General features: G+C 39.8%; 1 protein-coding gene and 1 long non-coding RNA gene across 2 annotated transcripts; both read right to left on the reverse strand.

The window, feature by feature from the left end:
* Nucleotides 1–1,771: 1,771 nt before the first annotated feature.
* Nucleotides 1,772–7,804, reverse strand: LOC108986231 (ankyrin repeat-containing protein NPR4-like). The gene is made up of 2 exons (XM_018958791.2): nucleotides 7,232–7,804; nucleotides 1,772–1,836 (listed from the first exon to the last, which is right to left on the reverse strand). The coding sequence occupies exons 1-2, from the start codon at nucleotides 7,795–7,797 to the stop codon at nucleotides 1,791–1,793; spliced, it is 612 nt and encodes a 203-aa protein (XP_018814336.1). The 5' UTR covers nucleotides 7,798–7,804; the 3' UTR covers nucleotides 1,772–1,790.
* A 1,267-nt stretch (nucleotides 7,805–9,071) lies between these two features.
* On the reverse strand, nucleotides 9,072–15,808 carry LOC118348052. The gene is made up of 3 exons (XR_004801187.1): nucleotides 15,726–15,808; nucleotides 9,304–9,351; nucleotides 9,072–9,184 (listed from the first exon to the last, which is right to left on the reverse strand). It is a non-coding gene; the product is annotated as an uncharacterized LOC118348052 (long non-coding RNA).
* Between the last annotated feature and the right edge of the window lie 445 nt (nucleotides 15,809–16,253).

Genomic DNA, 16,253 nt, shown 5'->3' on the forward strand with positions numbered 1-16,253 from the left:
AAGGATATACCCCACCATGGTCCGCGAGTTCTGCATGGAGATGTTGACGATGCTTCAAGATGCAGCTACTCACACCGTAACTATACATAGTGTTCAGTTCGAGGTATCGGCATATGTCATCTCTGAGCTACTCGGGATCCATCACGTATCCGAGACATCGTCAAGTTTAAGGCCAGAGATGTAGACCGGTCGGAGGGCAAGGGGAGTGATTAGCCTTAGGATGATGATTGGGATAAAGATTTCTTCATTCTCATTAGGAGATACCGCACATCATTCGATAAGAAGAACACGTTCTCCCAGACGTTGCTATTGCCATTTTTCTGCATGTTGCATTTCATAGTTATAACAAACGTGAATCCTGTGACACATAAGGCCACATTCAGTCGAACTCACGCACAGTTCCTCCTACGAGTGGCACATGGAGAGCCCATCAACTCGCCTTAGTCTTCTAAACGAATTATGTGATTATTGGTTTATGTGAATACGATGGGGTTATGATTATGTTTTGGGATATGGTGTTCTAGTACATTGTGTATCACTCAAAGAAGAAAAATTATCTGCTACATTTATTGCATAATGGTAGATACATGTTAAGTGTATTGCATCCTTAACTGTCATGAACGAGGGTATTTACCCTTGTACTGCATATCTCGACACTTTAAAGTTTTATTAAATCTCAAGCGTAGTTTGGGGGCGTTACAATTTGTCTAGGTTGAATTTGTTTCACCCTCTTATTGGAGGGTGTAAATCCTATAAATGTACCACATCTGGTCTGGAGGGGCTCTCTAGTTCTTGTTATAATATACATATTTTTAGTAGCATAAGTACTTATTGATATAAAGTTTGTAAATAGATATGTATCATAATTAATTGTGTATATAAACTATATAAGCTATTGTTGTCATTCGAATAAAACGTGATCTTCCCAGCCAAACTTTCACATAGTTTGGAAAGTGATAAATGTTTCAGATGCACGCGTAGAAGTTTTTGAAGATAAATGATGTGTAAGCTTGACTCTTGTTATTTTTAAAAAAAAATATTGAAACTCTTGAAATTATAATCTATTATAATGATAGAACTTCTATATAGTTCTACTCGACTCATATAAACCTGAATAATTATGTAAATATTATTTTAATAGTATTACCTTTTATTTATTAATGAGAATATCATAGATATTTAGAAGGGTAAGAGAAAACTCTGTTCCTAATACTATTGTTGTAATTGTTTGAATCCTCATGATTATAATCTGCCTACTACTTGTTGGAACTCATTACGATCACAACCTTAATTTGAATAGGTATATTATGTGGATTTTCACTAAGTTCAGAATTTTCAATCAAGTTTGTAGAGAAAATCACTGGTGTTGGCGGCGTTAATATGTTTGGGTGAATTTTGAGGCCACTCCAAGGTGGCTAAGGTCTTCTATTAATTCTCATTTTTTTTCTTTCCACTTTTTTTTTTTTTTAAAAGAAAATGCTTTTGAGGCACGCCTACATGGAACGAGAGCTAGGCTATTCCTAAAAATGTTAAGGGGTGAATCTTAATCGAAAAAAAAAAATAAATTAAAAAAAATAAAAGGCATATCAAAATTTATTATGCACTAATGACCTTATGATGAAATGTAATAGGTCTAACGAAAAAATAATGACAAAGTATATATGAAACACAATCCAACTGCAAATTAACATATTAATAATCTCTCCTTGATGGATATATAAAAGAAAATATATAAATGTTGGCAGCCTTCTCAATCGCTAATTGAACGTCATTAGATTGTATTGAATAAGTTACAACCACTGTTCCATTTTCCTATCGAAGATTCCGGGTCCATAAGTGTTAGGTCCCAACACAAAAAATAAGTAGTAATATAATTTATTCTCTTCGGGTGAGAATGTACCTCAATTAGAATGCAAAATAATTCCTGCCTTTCATTAATAATCTGGGCTACTTAAATACGTAAGCCACTTACAATAATTTCAGAATTGAGGGCGAACTGCTAGCTAATTACTTGGAACCCAACTTGCATGTAAAACAGAATAACATAAAAACAGAACAACGTAAAACAGAGCATGCCCACGTAAAACAGAGCTTTACAACGGAAATAAAAACAACGGAACTAACTACGTAAAATTCGCCGTTTGCAACTGCATGTGACCCATCGCCATGCGACCCAGTCAAGCGTTCTTCTTCCTTCTTCATGTCCCTTTCTTCATGCGCCCATTACGTCCCCTACGTCCACGTTGCACTACGCATGCCTTGTTCCCAGATATTTATCCCAGATATTTCGGATTTGGCCTACGGACCCTTGCTGACTTTCGTGGTTTATCAATATCCCCCCCATTACGTGGAACCTTGTCCTCAAGGTCCATGTCTGGAAACATCTCCGACAGCTGTTTTGTAGGTTCCCATGTTGCCTCTTCTGCTGGTAGATTTTTCCAATGAACCAAACTTTCTTCTACAAATTGAGCCCCTTGTTTTATCCAACGGTGATCTAAAATAGACTGAGGTTCCAACACAACGACTCCATCATCAGTGAATGGTGGCAATTCCGTGTTGTACTGTGTGTTGTCATCTTGAGTGTTGTATCGTTTGAGTAGCGAGACATGAAAGACGGGATGGACACGTGACCCTTCCGGTAATTGAAGCTTATAGGCGACTGATCCGATTTTTTGCAAAATCTTATAAGGGCCATAGAAACGGCTAGCCAATTTCTGATGGACTCTTTTAAAAATCGTGTGCTGGCGATAGGGATGTAGTTTCAGAAGCACTAAGTCATCAACCTCGAACGACACTTCTCTTCTCTTTTGATCTGCAAATTGCTTCATTCGGTTAACCGATCGTGCAAGATTGGACTGGAGTTGTTGCAGTAATTGATCGCGGTTCAGTAACTGTTGATCCACTTCGTGCACTGGTGAGAAGCCTTCGTTGTATGATGGAATGGTGGGTGGCAAACGACCATATAGCGCTTGGAAAGGAGTCATTCCCGTCGATATATGATACGTGGTGTTATACCAGTACTCAGCCCAAGGTAAGTAGAAGCTCCATTTTCGTGGCCATTGGTGTACAAAGCATCTGAGGTATTGTTCAACGCAGCGATTGACGACTTCCGTTTGGCCATCGGTCTGCGGATGATATGCGGAGCTGAGCTTTAGTTTGGTGCCTGACATTCTGAAGAATTCTTGCCAGAAGTTGCTCACAAAAATGGGATCGCGGTCGCTGACAATTGATCTGGGCATTCCGTGTAGCTTCAGAACGCCCTCCACAAATTTTTCTGCAACACCTTTAGCTGTAAATGGATGTGTTAAGGTGAGGAAGTGGGCTGACTTACTGAGCCTGTCAACGACTACCATGATGGTATCCTTGCCTTGCGATGTTGGTAGTCCTTCAATAAAATCAAGTGTGATGTCGTCCCATACTTGGCATGGAATAGGTAGAGGTTGTAGGAGTCCTGCCGGCGCCAAAGTTTCTGTTTTAATTTTCTGGCATACCTCGCAACATTTAATATACTCTTGGACTGATTTGAGCATCCCTGGCCAATAAAATTGTTGCCCCAATTTTTTGTAAGTGCGCAGAATGCCAGAATGGCCGCCTACCTTGGTGTCATGCATTTCGTGAAGCAGTTTGTTCCGTAAGGTAGGATCAGCAGGAACGATCACCTTGTTCTTGTAGCGCAGTAGGCCATTGCGCCACACATAGTTTTCGTTGGATTGGTTGGTTGCGAGTCGGCCCTTGGACTGGATATAAGGGTCCTCCCGTGCTGCTTGTTTAATCTCTTCCCATAAATCGACTTGAGAAAAAAATATATTATGGAGGATGGGGCTTCCTTGCTTTCGTGAGAGGGCATCGGCTGCAGAATTTTCACGTCCTGGGCGATATGTTATCTCGTAGTCATAGCCCAGAAGTTTGGCTACCCATTTTTGTTGCTCTAGTGTGGTGATGCGTTGCTCTAGCAAATACTTTAGGCTTCTTTGGTCTGTTTGGATATAAAACTTCCTGCCCAGTAGATAGGGACGCCACAGTCGGATTGCCTCCACAATTGCTAGCATTTCCTTGGCGTATGTGGACCAAGACTTCTTTGCCACTCCAAGTGCCCGGCTCATGAAGGCCACTGGTCTGCCTTGCTGAGTTAATACCGCTCCAATTCCTTCGCCCGATTCATCCGTTTCAATCGTGAATTTATCGTTGAAGTTGGGCATGGCAAGTATGGGCGTGGTTGTCATGGCCTGTTTTAGAGCAACAAATGCAGCTTCTGCTTCCTCATGCCACCCGAATTGGCCCTTCTTAAGGAGATTGGTGAGGGTCCGTGCAATAATGCCATAATTTTTGACAAATTTTCTGTAGTATCCTGTCAAACCCAAAAAACCACGTAACTCGGAAATGTTAGAGGGTCGTGGCCATGCCACCATAGCGGCAATTTTGCTATCGTCGACTTTAACTCCTTGATTGGTGACAATATGCCCCAAGTATTCCAGTTCTTGTTGTCCGAAGGCACATTTGCTAGCTTTGACAAAGAATTGTTGCTGTTTTAGTATCATCAACGCCTGTTTAATATGCAACAAGTGCTGGTCCCAAGTAGGACTATAGACTAATATATCATCGAAGAAAACTAGTATGAATTTTCTAAGGTGAGGACGAAATATTGAGTTCATGATAGCCTGAAAAGTTGAAGGTGCATTGCACAGGCCGAAAGGCATAACCAAATATTCGTAATGTCCATTATGAGTGCGGAAAGCGGTTTTTTGAATATCCGGAGGATTCACTCGTACCTGATGGTATCCGGCCCTTAAATCCAGCTTCGTAAAGTACGACGCACCATAGAGTTCGTCCAACATGTCATCTACTGTGGGAATGGGGAAGCGATCCTTTATAGTGGCGGCGTTAAGTGCACGATAGTCTGTGCAAAAACGCCAATTTCCATCCTTCTTTTTCACTAGAAGAACTGGTGATGAGAATGGACTTGTACTGGGTCGGATGAGGCCTGAGTTTAATATATTTTGAACTTGCTTCTCTATTTCCTCCTTTTGATAGTATGCATACCGATATGGTCTGACATTGATCGGCTCCGTTCCTTCTTTGAGTGTGATGAAATGGTCTATGTCTCTTGCTGGCGGTAAAGTTGAGGGCTCTTGGAATACTTCCGAGAATTCTTGCAATATTTCCTGCACCTCAGGATGTATTTCTTCGGTTGATCCCTTAGTATTGACTTGTAAGCAGATGGCAAAAATCGTGTGGCTCTGGTGAGCCTCTTTGGATAGCTCTTTCATTGATGCATCTGTTATGTGTCCTCCATCTGCCCCTTGCAACCGTCTGGTCTGGTTCTCCCAAAGGAACTCCATGGTCAACTGTTTCCAATTGCACACCACGGATCCTAGCATTTCCAGCCATTGGATTCCCAATACTAAATCCAGCCCGATTAAAGGAAGGGAATAGAGAGTTAAGGAAAAAACAGTGCCTTGCAAGTCCACCCGTACCTGGTCGAAACGCCCTTGGCACTTTAGTTTGTCGCCATTAGCTATTCGCACGTTGAAAGTTTCGGTTGGCGCTACTGGTAGACGCAACCCGTTAGCCAATCTTTCACTGATGAAGTTGTGGGTTGACCCACTGTCGATTAATACGATGATGTTATGAGAGCCAATTTTAGCAGCTACCCGCATGGTTTTGGGTGCAGTCCACCCTGCTAGCGCATGCAGTGTGATTTCGGGTTCAGGAAGTTCCTCGTGTGTCTCTTCCGTTGGCTGTTCCACGTTCCCATCATCACCTAGTAGATTGCTATCATCCTCGCAATTCTCCAGCATGAGTATTCGTGGGCCCTGGCATTTGTGTCCTGTAGTGAAACGTTCATTACAATTAAAGCATAAGTTTTGAGCTCGTCTCTTCTGCATTTCGTCCCATGTAAGCCGTCGCACTGGAGCGGTAGGGCCTGGTGGTGCTGCCCGATTAGTAGGTGGAAGAGCTAAGGGAGCTCGTGTTGTTGGTGCAGGTCTTACAAATCTCCTTTGTCTCGCCAATTGATCATCCTTCATTCTTGCTAAACTAATGGCTTCCTTGAGTGTTTGGGGCTTAAACATCCGTATACCATCCGAGATGTCCATTTTTAAGCCTCCCATAAACGTACCTACGAGAGCTTTTTGTGTCCATCCGTGAACTCGATTGCCCAAGCGTTCAAATTCCCGCTGGTAGTCCCGCAAGGAACCAACCTGCCTTATTCTTGAAAGGGCTTCATCAAAATCTTCACACTCTGATGGCCCAAAGCGAGCCCAGTCGTTTTCAAAGTTTGCCCATGAGAGAGCGCGACCTTCTTCTCGGAGTGTCCTGCGGATCCATTGCCACCATTGGTTAGCCTCTCCTTCCAAGTGATAAGAGGCCAAAGAAACTCTTTGGGCTTCCGGAGTATTCTGGAACTCAAAGAATTGATTCACACGATTGAACCACTCCGTCGGATCATCCCCTGAAAATCGAGGAAGTTCAAGTTTTGCCGTTTTGGAGGATACCACCATTCGTCCCCCCTCGTGACCTTCACGGTTTGGATTACCATGGTTTGGAGGTTCTTGGTTGGCAAGGAGCACATCAGAGAGACGGTTAAGAGTCTCTTCAACGTGTCGCAATCGATCCGCCATGCCCAGCTCCATCCGGTGTAGCCCCTCTTGAACTTCACCGAGTCCAGCCTCCAGATGTTCAATTCTCTCTTTATTGGTTCCCATAGTAAAATGAACCTGGCTCTGAGGCCAATTGTTAGGTCCCAACACAAAAAATAAGTAGTAATATAATTTATTCTCTTCGGGTGAGAATGTACCTCAATTAGAATGCAAAATAATTCCTGCCTTTCATTAATAATCTGGGCTACTTAAATAAGTAAGCCACTTACAATAATTTCGGAATTGAGGGCGAACTGCTAGCTAATTACTTGGAACCCAACTTGCATGTAAAACAGAATAACATAAAAACAGAACAACGTAAAACAGAGCATGCCCACGTAAAACAGAGCTTTACAACGGAAATAAAAACAACGGAACTAACTACGTAAAATTCGCCGTTTGCAACTGCATGTGACCCAGCGCCATGCGACCCAGTCAAGCGTTCTTCTTCCTTCTTCACGTCCCTTTCTTCATGCGCCCATTACGTCCCCTACGTCCACGTTGCACTACGCATGCCTTGTTCCCAGATATTTATCCCAGATATTTCGGATTTGGCCTACGGACCCTTGCTGACTTTCGTGGTTTATCAATAAGTTGAAATATACATGTCTACAAGAAGGGGGAATTGCATCAACACAAAGAGGGTGACAGGAATACTAGCCAAAGATATCACAGGAATAACCATCCATGATTCTTCACCTAGCACAAGTAAAAGACAAGCAGAAAAGGATATCATCATGGTTGCAATGGAGAAGAAAAGAGTGGAAAGGCCTATTATCATCTTTGTGGGCAAGGATTTTAAGAAGTCTTCTTCTGCATAACGTGATGTGAGGATTCCTAAGAACATCAATACAGAAGATGCAGAGGAAAATAGTGATAGAGAATCAGTTATTATAAAGAGACTAAACAGTTTTTTATTGAAGAATATTGGCAAGCCTGTGTCATTGTTGCCTCCTGGAACGGTAAAGGCTGCAGCGAACATGATAGTAAGAATCAGAGCGGCTACCACTGTGCATGAAGTTGTTGTATCCTTCATCCATATCTCACCCTCTTTCATCAAGTCCTTGTGGTTTTTTGTAAACAACTCTCGTGGAGTCATATCATCTTTGTTTTCAACTTTCTTGATCTTTGGAAGGACAATACTCTCAACCTCCGACATATGTAACACAAATTAAAGATAGTTTACCAAAATATAATTGAAGTACATATCAATCAATGACAAGAACCAAGGATAACCCTTCAAGATTTTTTTATAAAATTAGTAATGATATCCCTACAAGTTTTTTTATAACTCTTTTTTAAATTGAAGAAAGTTCTGTAAAATCTGATATTAAAATAGATTATAAAATAGTTACATGAATATATTACTCTAATTGAATATATATATATATAGGACTTGAACTTCAGTACATTCACGTTTTTAATAATTGATTGGTACTTTTAATTTTCCACAACAAAACCGAAAGCTAGAACCATAACCCAAACTGATCAAACCCATTGCAAAACCCGAGAAAATGGAAACCCAAAACAAAAGAAACACCTAATCCTACTTACCAAAAATATTGAGTGTATTTGTGTGTGATGGAACTCCTAGATTTATACAAATTTCAAACTCACAAAGACTATTAATCGTGGACTCACCCAACTAGGAATTTCAATGAGATTGCTCATTTGGTTGAATTGTGTTGATATATAAAATAATAAAATCTACCTCTTTCATCAGTTTAAACTTTTAGAACAAGTGGTGATTTCACATAGAATCAGAGCAGATGTCATGCGTTTGAATCCTGACTCTATACTCTACCCCATTTAATTGTATATTCCACTTGTTGAGTTTACTCATTGAGGGAAAGTTTAGCCTATAAGTGAGAGGTAGTGTTAGGATATAAAATAATAAAATCTACCTCTTTTCATCTGTTTAAGCTTTAGGAACAAGTGGTGATTTCACAAATTGATGCCTTATTACACCTAAAGTTCGGTTGTATTCTTTTCCTATATATATATAATATATTTGTCTTCCTCATCACATTTCGTGTCAGTTGTGCTAAAATAGCCACGGCTTGCAGTAATGAAGAAGAGTATATCAGGTAAATATATATAGAAAGTGAGAAAGATGACCTTAAACCATTGTAATTCTCTTTGCATTTGTAAAGCTGCACCTGGTATGCGATTAAGCATAATGGAAACTGGTGGCATCCCTGCCATATGTAACATATTGTTGCCAGAGTTATCTCTATCATATGTGATGTTGTTCTTCGCATCTAGTCCATATATAAGACTAAAGATTTTAGCTTGGCGGCATAGGACAGCATACGAGAACATATTTCTTAAATTGCCATCTTTGCTCCACAAAAGATCTGGATTCGCTTTCACTACATCGTGAACAAACTCAAAAACACCTTCTTTGATTGAACGAAAAATGGCTTGATAAACACAACCTTTAAGCCTTCCTTCCACATCTGAAATTAAAATTTCTTTGCACATATGATGTAGAAGTTGACGGGATTGCTCATGGACCAGCTTCATTTCATATAAATTCTCGATATCTTTGTCAACAAACGATCACAATTGATAATTTAATAAAACAAAACATTAATACATATAAAAAGGGATAAAAAGGTTCAAGCAAATAGATAAATTTGGAAAATGAATTTTGCATACGTACCCAAGAGTTTAATGAGTTTTGAAAATGGTTGGCGCAATAGGGCTATAACTGCAAAGTAGAAACGAAATTTAATCACGTACACACATTAGAAGATTGTTCAAATATATTATTCTAAAATACTATGAAATTTGCTCATATTCCCATCACACAACTTAGGTAATAGAAAAATAGATTTGCGAAACCTTATTTTGTAACTAAGTTTATTTGCTTTCATGGTATATTGAGAGCAACTTATAATTAAGTTCATCGTTGTGTTCCAAATTTGGTATTCTTAAGAAATGACAATTGTTGATACTATTTTTCCATATAGTTTTCAAGACCAATTAATGAAGTGGATCAAGTCGGCCACACTTCATGCTTCCTCTTCAAGATCAATCTCTTCAACATGTCACATTGTCCCAAACTTTATGGCCACACTTATCGCCATCCTATCTTGTTGCATGCACTAAAAATACTGCACATTGCATTGACTGGTTCGTAATACACATCCCTATCATTATTAATGTTCTAATGTTCCCTGTTCTGATGGATGACATCACCCCAATTCTCGACCTTGCCGTTCCTAGTAGGGACGCAGCACCTCCACTTAATTGCCATCAAGCCAAATAGCTGGGTGAGGGTGAGGGTGCAAAATGAAGTGCAACTCAGAGGAGTGGACTTAACTGGGTGAGGCTGAAATGAGTAATTTTTTTTTATAATTAAATATTCTCATTCATAATAAAAACATTTTACAGATATGTATCAAACCAAATAGCTTGAGAGAGAAAATATGGAAAACAATCTCACCATATATCAAGTGATTCAACATTCCAAGTATGTCGAGCTAGTCTATGAGCAACCTTATTTTCTAACCTACCAACATACAAAAATTTATATTCAGTAAACAAAAATAACAATTTCCTTGTTTCTAAGAACAAAATACTATGCATAGAAGACATGCCAGCTTCCTTTTGAAGGTCCTGAATCAACATCAAGCAGTCACTTTCAATTATAATCTTTTGAATTCCCATATTAGCACATAGTTGAAGGCCTCTAAAAATAGCCAAGAGTTCAATATCCTCAGGATCTGCCACCTCATTTTCTACCTTGCTAGCCACCATAATGATATCTCCTTTATCATCTCTTAACACCACCCTAACACCAGCTCTATGTAAATCACTAAACATAGCCCCATCCACATTTAATTTTCGAAAACCAGATTCAAGAGGCTTCCAACTGTAGGAACTCTTTAACTCACTACTCAGCACAGATTGCACTGCAGAAAACTCTTTTCTCAAGGATAAATCATGCTCAATTACTTGTCTCGGCTCCATACAGATTTTCTCATTACCAACATGTTCCTCCTAAACTAGAAAGCCCATGCTACCAGAAAGAGTACAACTAAATCATCATTCCTACTACCCTCATGTATCTTTGTTGACATATCCATAACTGACAATTCACTGCCCAACACTCCCACCATAGGTAATAAACTACACTAGTAATGTTTAATCTGAGTGTAGTAAACTAAAGCATTAGGAAGGGTTTCAGTACCTATTTTGTAGAAACAACATACATCCTCCGTTGGCACATTCTTTTTCTTCAAATTTGACATAGTTGGGAGCCCATCTTTACACGCCCTCCAAACAAACACCTTAACCTTATGAGGTATCTTCATCTTCCACAGGGCCCTCCACAAAGACTGCCCTCTGCTAGCTGAAGAGCATTCACCTAAATTTTCTTGCAACTGCCATCTAATAAGTCTGTAAGCACTTCTTACACTGAACATTCCACTCCTTTCCTACACCCATACCCACCTATCTGGTTGATCTCCAGGGGCTATTACAATTTTAAAAATAGTAGAGGCTACTACATTTGGATTGAAAAGGGCTCGAATCTTCTCTACATTCCACCATCTAGAACTAGCATTCCCTATATTATCAAATAGACTGTCCACTGTCTCCATATCCTCCTCTGGCCATATTGCACTAGCACCCCTTAAGAGGTTTGGATGCCCTGGAACCCAGCTCTCAGACCATAACTTAGCAGTTTTATAATCAATGCTCCATCTACATCCTTTCCATAACCATTTCTTAGCTATCCATATCCCTCTCCAGGTAAATGAAGGGTTGTGACCCAACCTAGAATAAAAAAAAGTATTATGTGGAAAGTATTAATTTGCCTTGTATATCCTATAGATCAATGAGCTTTCTGCCTGTAGGATCCTCCAACCCTGCATGGCAAGAAGAGCCATGTTAAAAGATTGCAAATTCTTGAAACCCAGCCCACCTCTAGCTTTTGGTTCACACATTTTTCCCCAACTAAGCCAATGTATTCTCCTCTCATCCTTCTTTTGACCCCACCAAAAATTCGCCATCATGGATTCCAGCTCTTTACATAAGGTTCCAGCTAATAGGAAGCAGCTTATTGAGTAAGTTGGAATTGAGAGAGCCACAACTTTTATCAAAATTTCCTTTGCCCCTTGAGATAGAAGTTGGTCTTTCAGTTTTGCAATTTACTCCAAACTTTCTGCTTTATCTCAGAAAAAGCCATTGTTTTTTATCGACCTTCCACGGGGGAAGGCCTAAGTACTTCTCAAACTGTTGAACCTTAGTAACCCCCCCCCCACAACTGCAGAATTTCCTACTTTACTGCATCTGACACATTATTTGAGAAAACCATAGTTGTTTTCTCTTTGTTTATCTTCTGATCCGATGCCTTCTCATATATATCAAGAATCCTTTGAACAGTTCTATTTTCTTCAACATTTGCTTTGCAGAAAATTACGCTGTCATCTACAAACAACCGATGGTTAACTTGAGGAGCCCTTCTACAAACCCTAATCCCCTTAAGTACTTGGTTTCTCTATGCCTTCTGTAGTAAGGCAGTCAACCCTTCTGTGCATAATAAAAATAAATAAGGAGAAATGGAGTCTCCTTGCCTCAAACCTCTACTAGGGATAATAGGTCCTTTTGGCTCACCATTTATCAACACAAAAAAACTTACAGTAGTAACACTCTTCATAACCATATCAACAAACTTCTTTTCAAACCCCAGATCATTCATAATAGTTTCTAAGAAGCTCCACTCAACACTGTCGTAGGCTTTACTCATATCGAGTTTAAGTGACATATACCCTTGCTTACCTATTTTTTATGCTTTAAATAATGAATCAATTCATAGGCTACAAGGACATTGCCAGTAATAAGTCACCCCGACACAAAAGCACTGTGAATCAGACAAAACATCAGGTAGTATTTTCTTCAATCTATTAGTAATAACCTTTGAGATCAGCTTATACACCACGTTACATAAGCTGATGGGTCTAAAATCAGCAACATTTTCAGTGACTGTCTTCTTTGGAATCAAATTAATAAAGGTGTGGTTCAAGATAGACGGGAAATCACCAGTTTGTAAAGCTTTTAAGACTGCTGCTATCATTGCTTTTCCAACTACATGCCAATATTTCTGAAAGAAAATTGGTGCCATTCCATTAGGACCTGGGGCCTTTTAGGGGTTCATCTCTTTCAATGCATCAATAACCTCCTTTTTAGTATAGGGCCTAGTCAAATCTTCATTAGTCAAAGTTGTTACCCTTCCCTCTAAACATTCCAGGAAGTCTGTTTGACCCCTATCATAGTAGCTGAGAACAAGTTCTGAAAATACTCCAAAATGATCCTATCTTTTTTCTCCCCTTCCTGCCATTCACCATTAGCATCTTTTAATCTCTTACTGCCATTTCTCCTTCTTCTATGAGAAGCTTTTGTGTGGAAGTATTTTGAATTCTGGCCCCCCCTCTTTTAACCATAATGCTTTTGAACGTTGTCTCCATATGGTCTCCTGTAAATATTGAAGTTTTGGCTTAACTTTTCTTAACTGATATTAGACCCTGTCAAAATACACACGATTCCACACTGCTAGTTTTTGGCTGCAATTAGAAATCATAGCCATCACCTCTTCCATATCATTCCCTTCAGTATCATTCTTCCATGAATTTTCAATAATCTTTTCACACTCTTTTTCCCCTACCCACATGGCTTGAAACTGAAACAATCTCTGTCTTGCTCTTGGCAAAGCTCCCCCTTCCAACTCTAACCAAATAGGGAGGTGATCAGAGTAGGCCACATAATAATGAGTTACAATAGCATGTGGGAAACAGGTACACCAATGGGTGTTTGCCAGAAAACGATCTAGTCTTTCACTGATACATTGCACCCCCTCTCTCCCATTTCACCAATTAAATTGTGGCCCTTTAAGGCCTAAATCTCTTAAGGCACATTGATTAATCATATCCCTAAACTCCCCCATTTGTTTTTCAGCCTCCTCCTGCCACCCCTTTTCTCATTGAGGCTAACTATTTTGTTAAAATCACCAAAAACTACCCCCTCCCTTCTGCATAAAGATTTAATCAAATCCCAAACCACATGCCTATACTTTGTATCAGGATGCCCATATACACTTGTGATAAACCAACACTCATCACAATTTCTATGAGACCCCTCAGTTTTAATACAGGCATCAATATGATTCCTAGAGTAACTCAAAATAGTAAGCTCAATATCTTTTTTCCACAATAGTACAATTCCACCACTTCTTCCTTCACAATCAATAGCTAAGGAATTCAGAAAACCAAGTTTAAACTTACATTTCTCCATAGCACGAGCTTCTAGTCTGGTTTCTTGTAAAAAAACTACATCGGACCCTTCCTTCGTGACTAGGTCTTGAAGAGATCCAATGTCGTGTGGGTTCCCAAGCCCCCGGGCATTCCAATTGAGGAGTTTCATGGCTCCCAGTGGGGCTGAACGTCATCCACCGCCGATATCCTCATTTTCCTCTCTTCAATCTTTATCCACCCTCCCATGTGACTAGTTCTTCTTTGCAACTCGTTTCTCTTCTCCTTCTGTCTCGCCAATCTCTTTTCTTTTTTTTACCGTTACTTTCTAAACCAAAACAGCATTCTGGGTCAATGTTGGGTTGCTAAAATGGGATAGACATTTCCACTTACAGGCTTCCTTTTCATCGGGCTTACTTTGTGTTACTAGACTCTTCACCACAGTCCCTGGGCTCTTCCCCGCAACTATAGCCTGTTTGTTTTTTTAGCAATGACAGCTCATCTCTCTGCATCAATCCCTCACATTTTTAACTGAATTTCGTAACCACCACTTCTTCTTTCCTTTTGTGCCCACATTCCATGCATTCCGTAACCACCTCATCCGTCTGCATTCCATTAGTCCCCCTCCTCTACAGGAATATTCCCCACGATTTTGGAACCCTCCATGTCATCATCTCCTTCCTCCTGCGTTGATTGTATCGGCATATCTATCGTACTGCCATCTTCATTTGTAACAGTTCCCAGAGTAGCCACTGGAACTGCCTCCCTATTGGCAAAAACTTTCTGTCGTCGTTCCCCACCTCTAGTTCCATAGCCATCTGCTCTCATCCATATGCCATAGGAGAACTCGCATTTCTAGTCTCTACCCTGTGCTGACCTCCCCAACTCACATTCCTTATGCCTATGGCCCAACCGACCACAGCAATAGCAAAAGTTTGGAAGGCACTCATATGAGAATCTAATCCATTATGTTGTCCCCAAACCGAAATTTATCATGTTCCCCCTGAGCAGGGGCTTTGTTATATCCACCTTATTGTTACTCGCATAAATTCACCCCATACCATTTCCCCTGCCACAAAATCCACTTCCACAACCTCATTGATCCTACTTCCTATCAGCTCACCAATATACTCATTCCTTGCTCCAAGAGGTAACCCATGTAGGTGAACCCAAAACAGGGCCTCTGTAAGTCATATCTGGTGGACAGGTTGAAGTCCTTCCACCTCTTTCAGCAATACCAAATGTTTGTCAAAATACCAAGGACCATTACAGACCACTCGCTCCTTATCTTTGATATCACCAAATTCAACAAGACTTAACATGGCTGTCAAATCCTGAAACCTAATATTCTTCATTAGCCTCCAAATCCTCTTCATCGTCTGTTTAAAAGCTTCTAATCTATTGTAATGCTGCGCTGTTAATACTTGTGTGATCAAGCATAACCTTCCACAATTGAAGGCATCTTCCAGCTTATGAGTCTCCACTTGAATCTCCTCTTGTTCCTGATCCGTAAGAGTCAATCGTTTATATAGTTCCTCTAGATTCTCCTCCATTGCGAGAATCGGAGTCCGACAGTATAGAAAATAGGGGTTCAAACCACTTGTATAGAGCCAAGAAAGAAAACAGCTCTAGTTGGGTCAGAGATCTAGATAGAGGAGCTCAATTCTTTTATCCTTGCTGAGATGAAATGAGTAATGTTATGTCGGGTAGACAATGCATGAGTACTTAAGATATGCTAGTTAACACCACAAGATCGGAGAAATGAAGTTGTACATGCAAAATATGATCCTTACTGCAAATGAAAACCTAGCTTAACTACGTAAGTACGTACCTGATGATCTGTTAGTTTTTACTGCATCGCTTTGGCGTCCCTCGTCTTTTTGAATTATCAAATGAACTTCATTGGTAGTCGTACCATTTGTCGATTGAATGTGTATACCTTTCAGATCATATAAATGTCAATGAATCACAAAATTAATAATTATAAAATGCTTAAGCCTAATTATTAATGCATGCAATGCTTGCCTACAATGTCAGGTACGTGTGTGTATATATAAAAAAGTAACAGAAATAGACACTACAACAAATTTGAGATTTTGGGACGAAATTATTTAGGGACGAAATTTTTTTCGTCTCTAAAAGTCATTTTTTGGGACGAAATTTAAATTTCGTCCCAAAAAATCGATGAATTTAGAAAACCGTTCGAACGTCAAAATAACCGATCGAACAGTTTTTTCTGCGACGAATTAAATCGTCCCAAAAAATTTTTACTGTTCGAACGTGAAAAAATACGTTCGAACAGTAAAATTTGGCGGATAATTACTTTATTATGGCGGGAAAAGTTCAAAAACGTTCGAAC

This window comes from Juglans regia, chromosome 3 (assembly GCF_001411555.2).
Source record: "Juglans regia cultivar Chandler chromosome 3, Walnut 2.0, whole genome shotgun sequence".
Lineage (NCBI taxonomy): Eukaryota > Viridiplantae > Streptophyta > Magnoliopsida > Fagales > Juglandaceae > Juglans > Juglans regia.

Coding starts and splice junctions, on each gene's coding strand:
- LOC108986231 (XM_018958791.2), bottom strand. CDS start 7,797: ATGTCGGAGGTTGAGAGTATTGTCCTTCCAAAGATCAAGAAAGTTGAA. Junction 1,837..7,231: donor GTAGACATGTATATTTCAAC/TTATTGATAAAC, acceptor GGGACCTAACAC/TTATGGACCCGGAATCTTCG.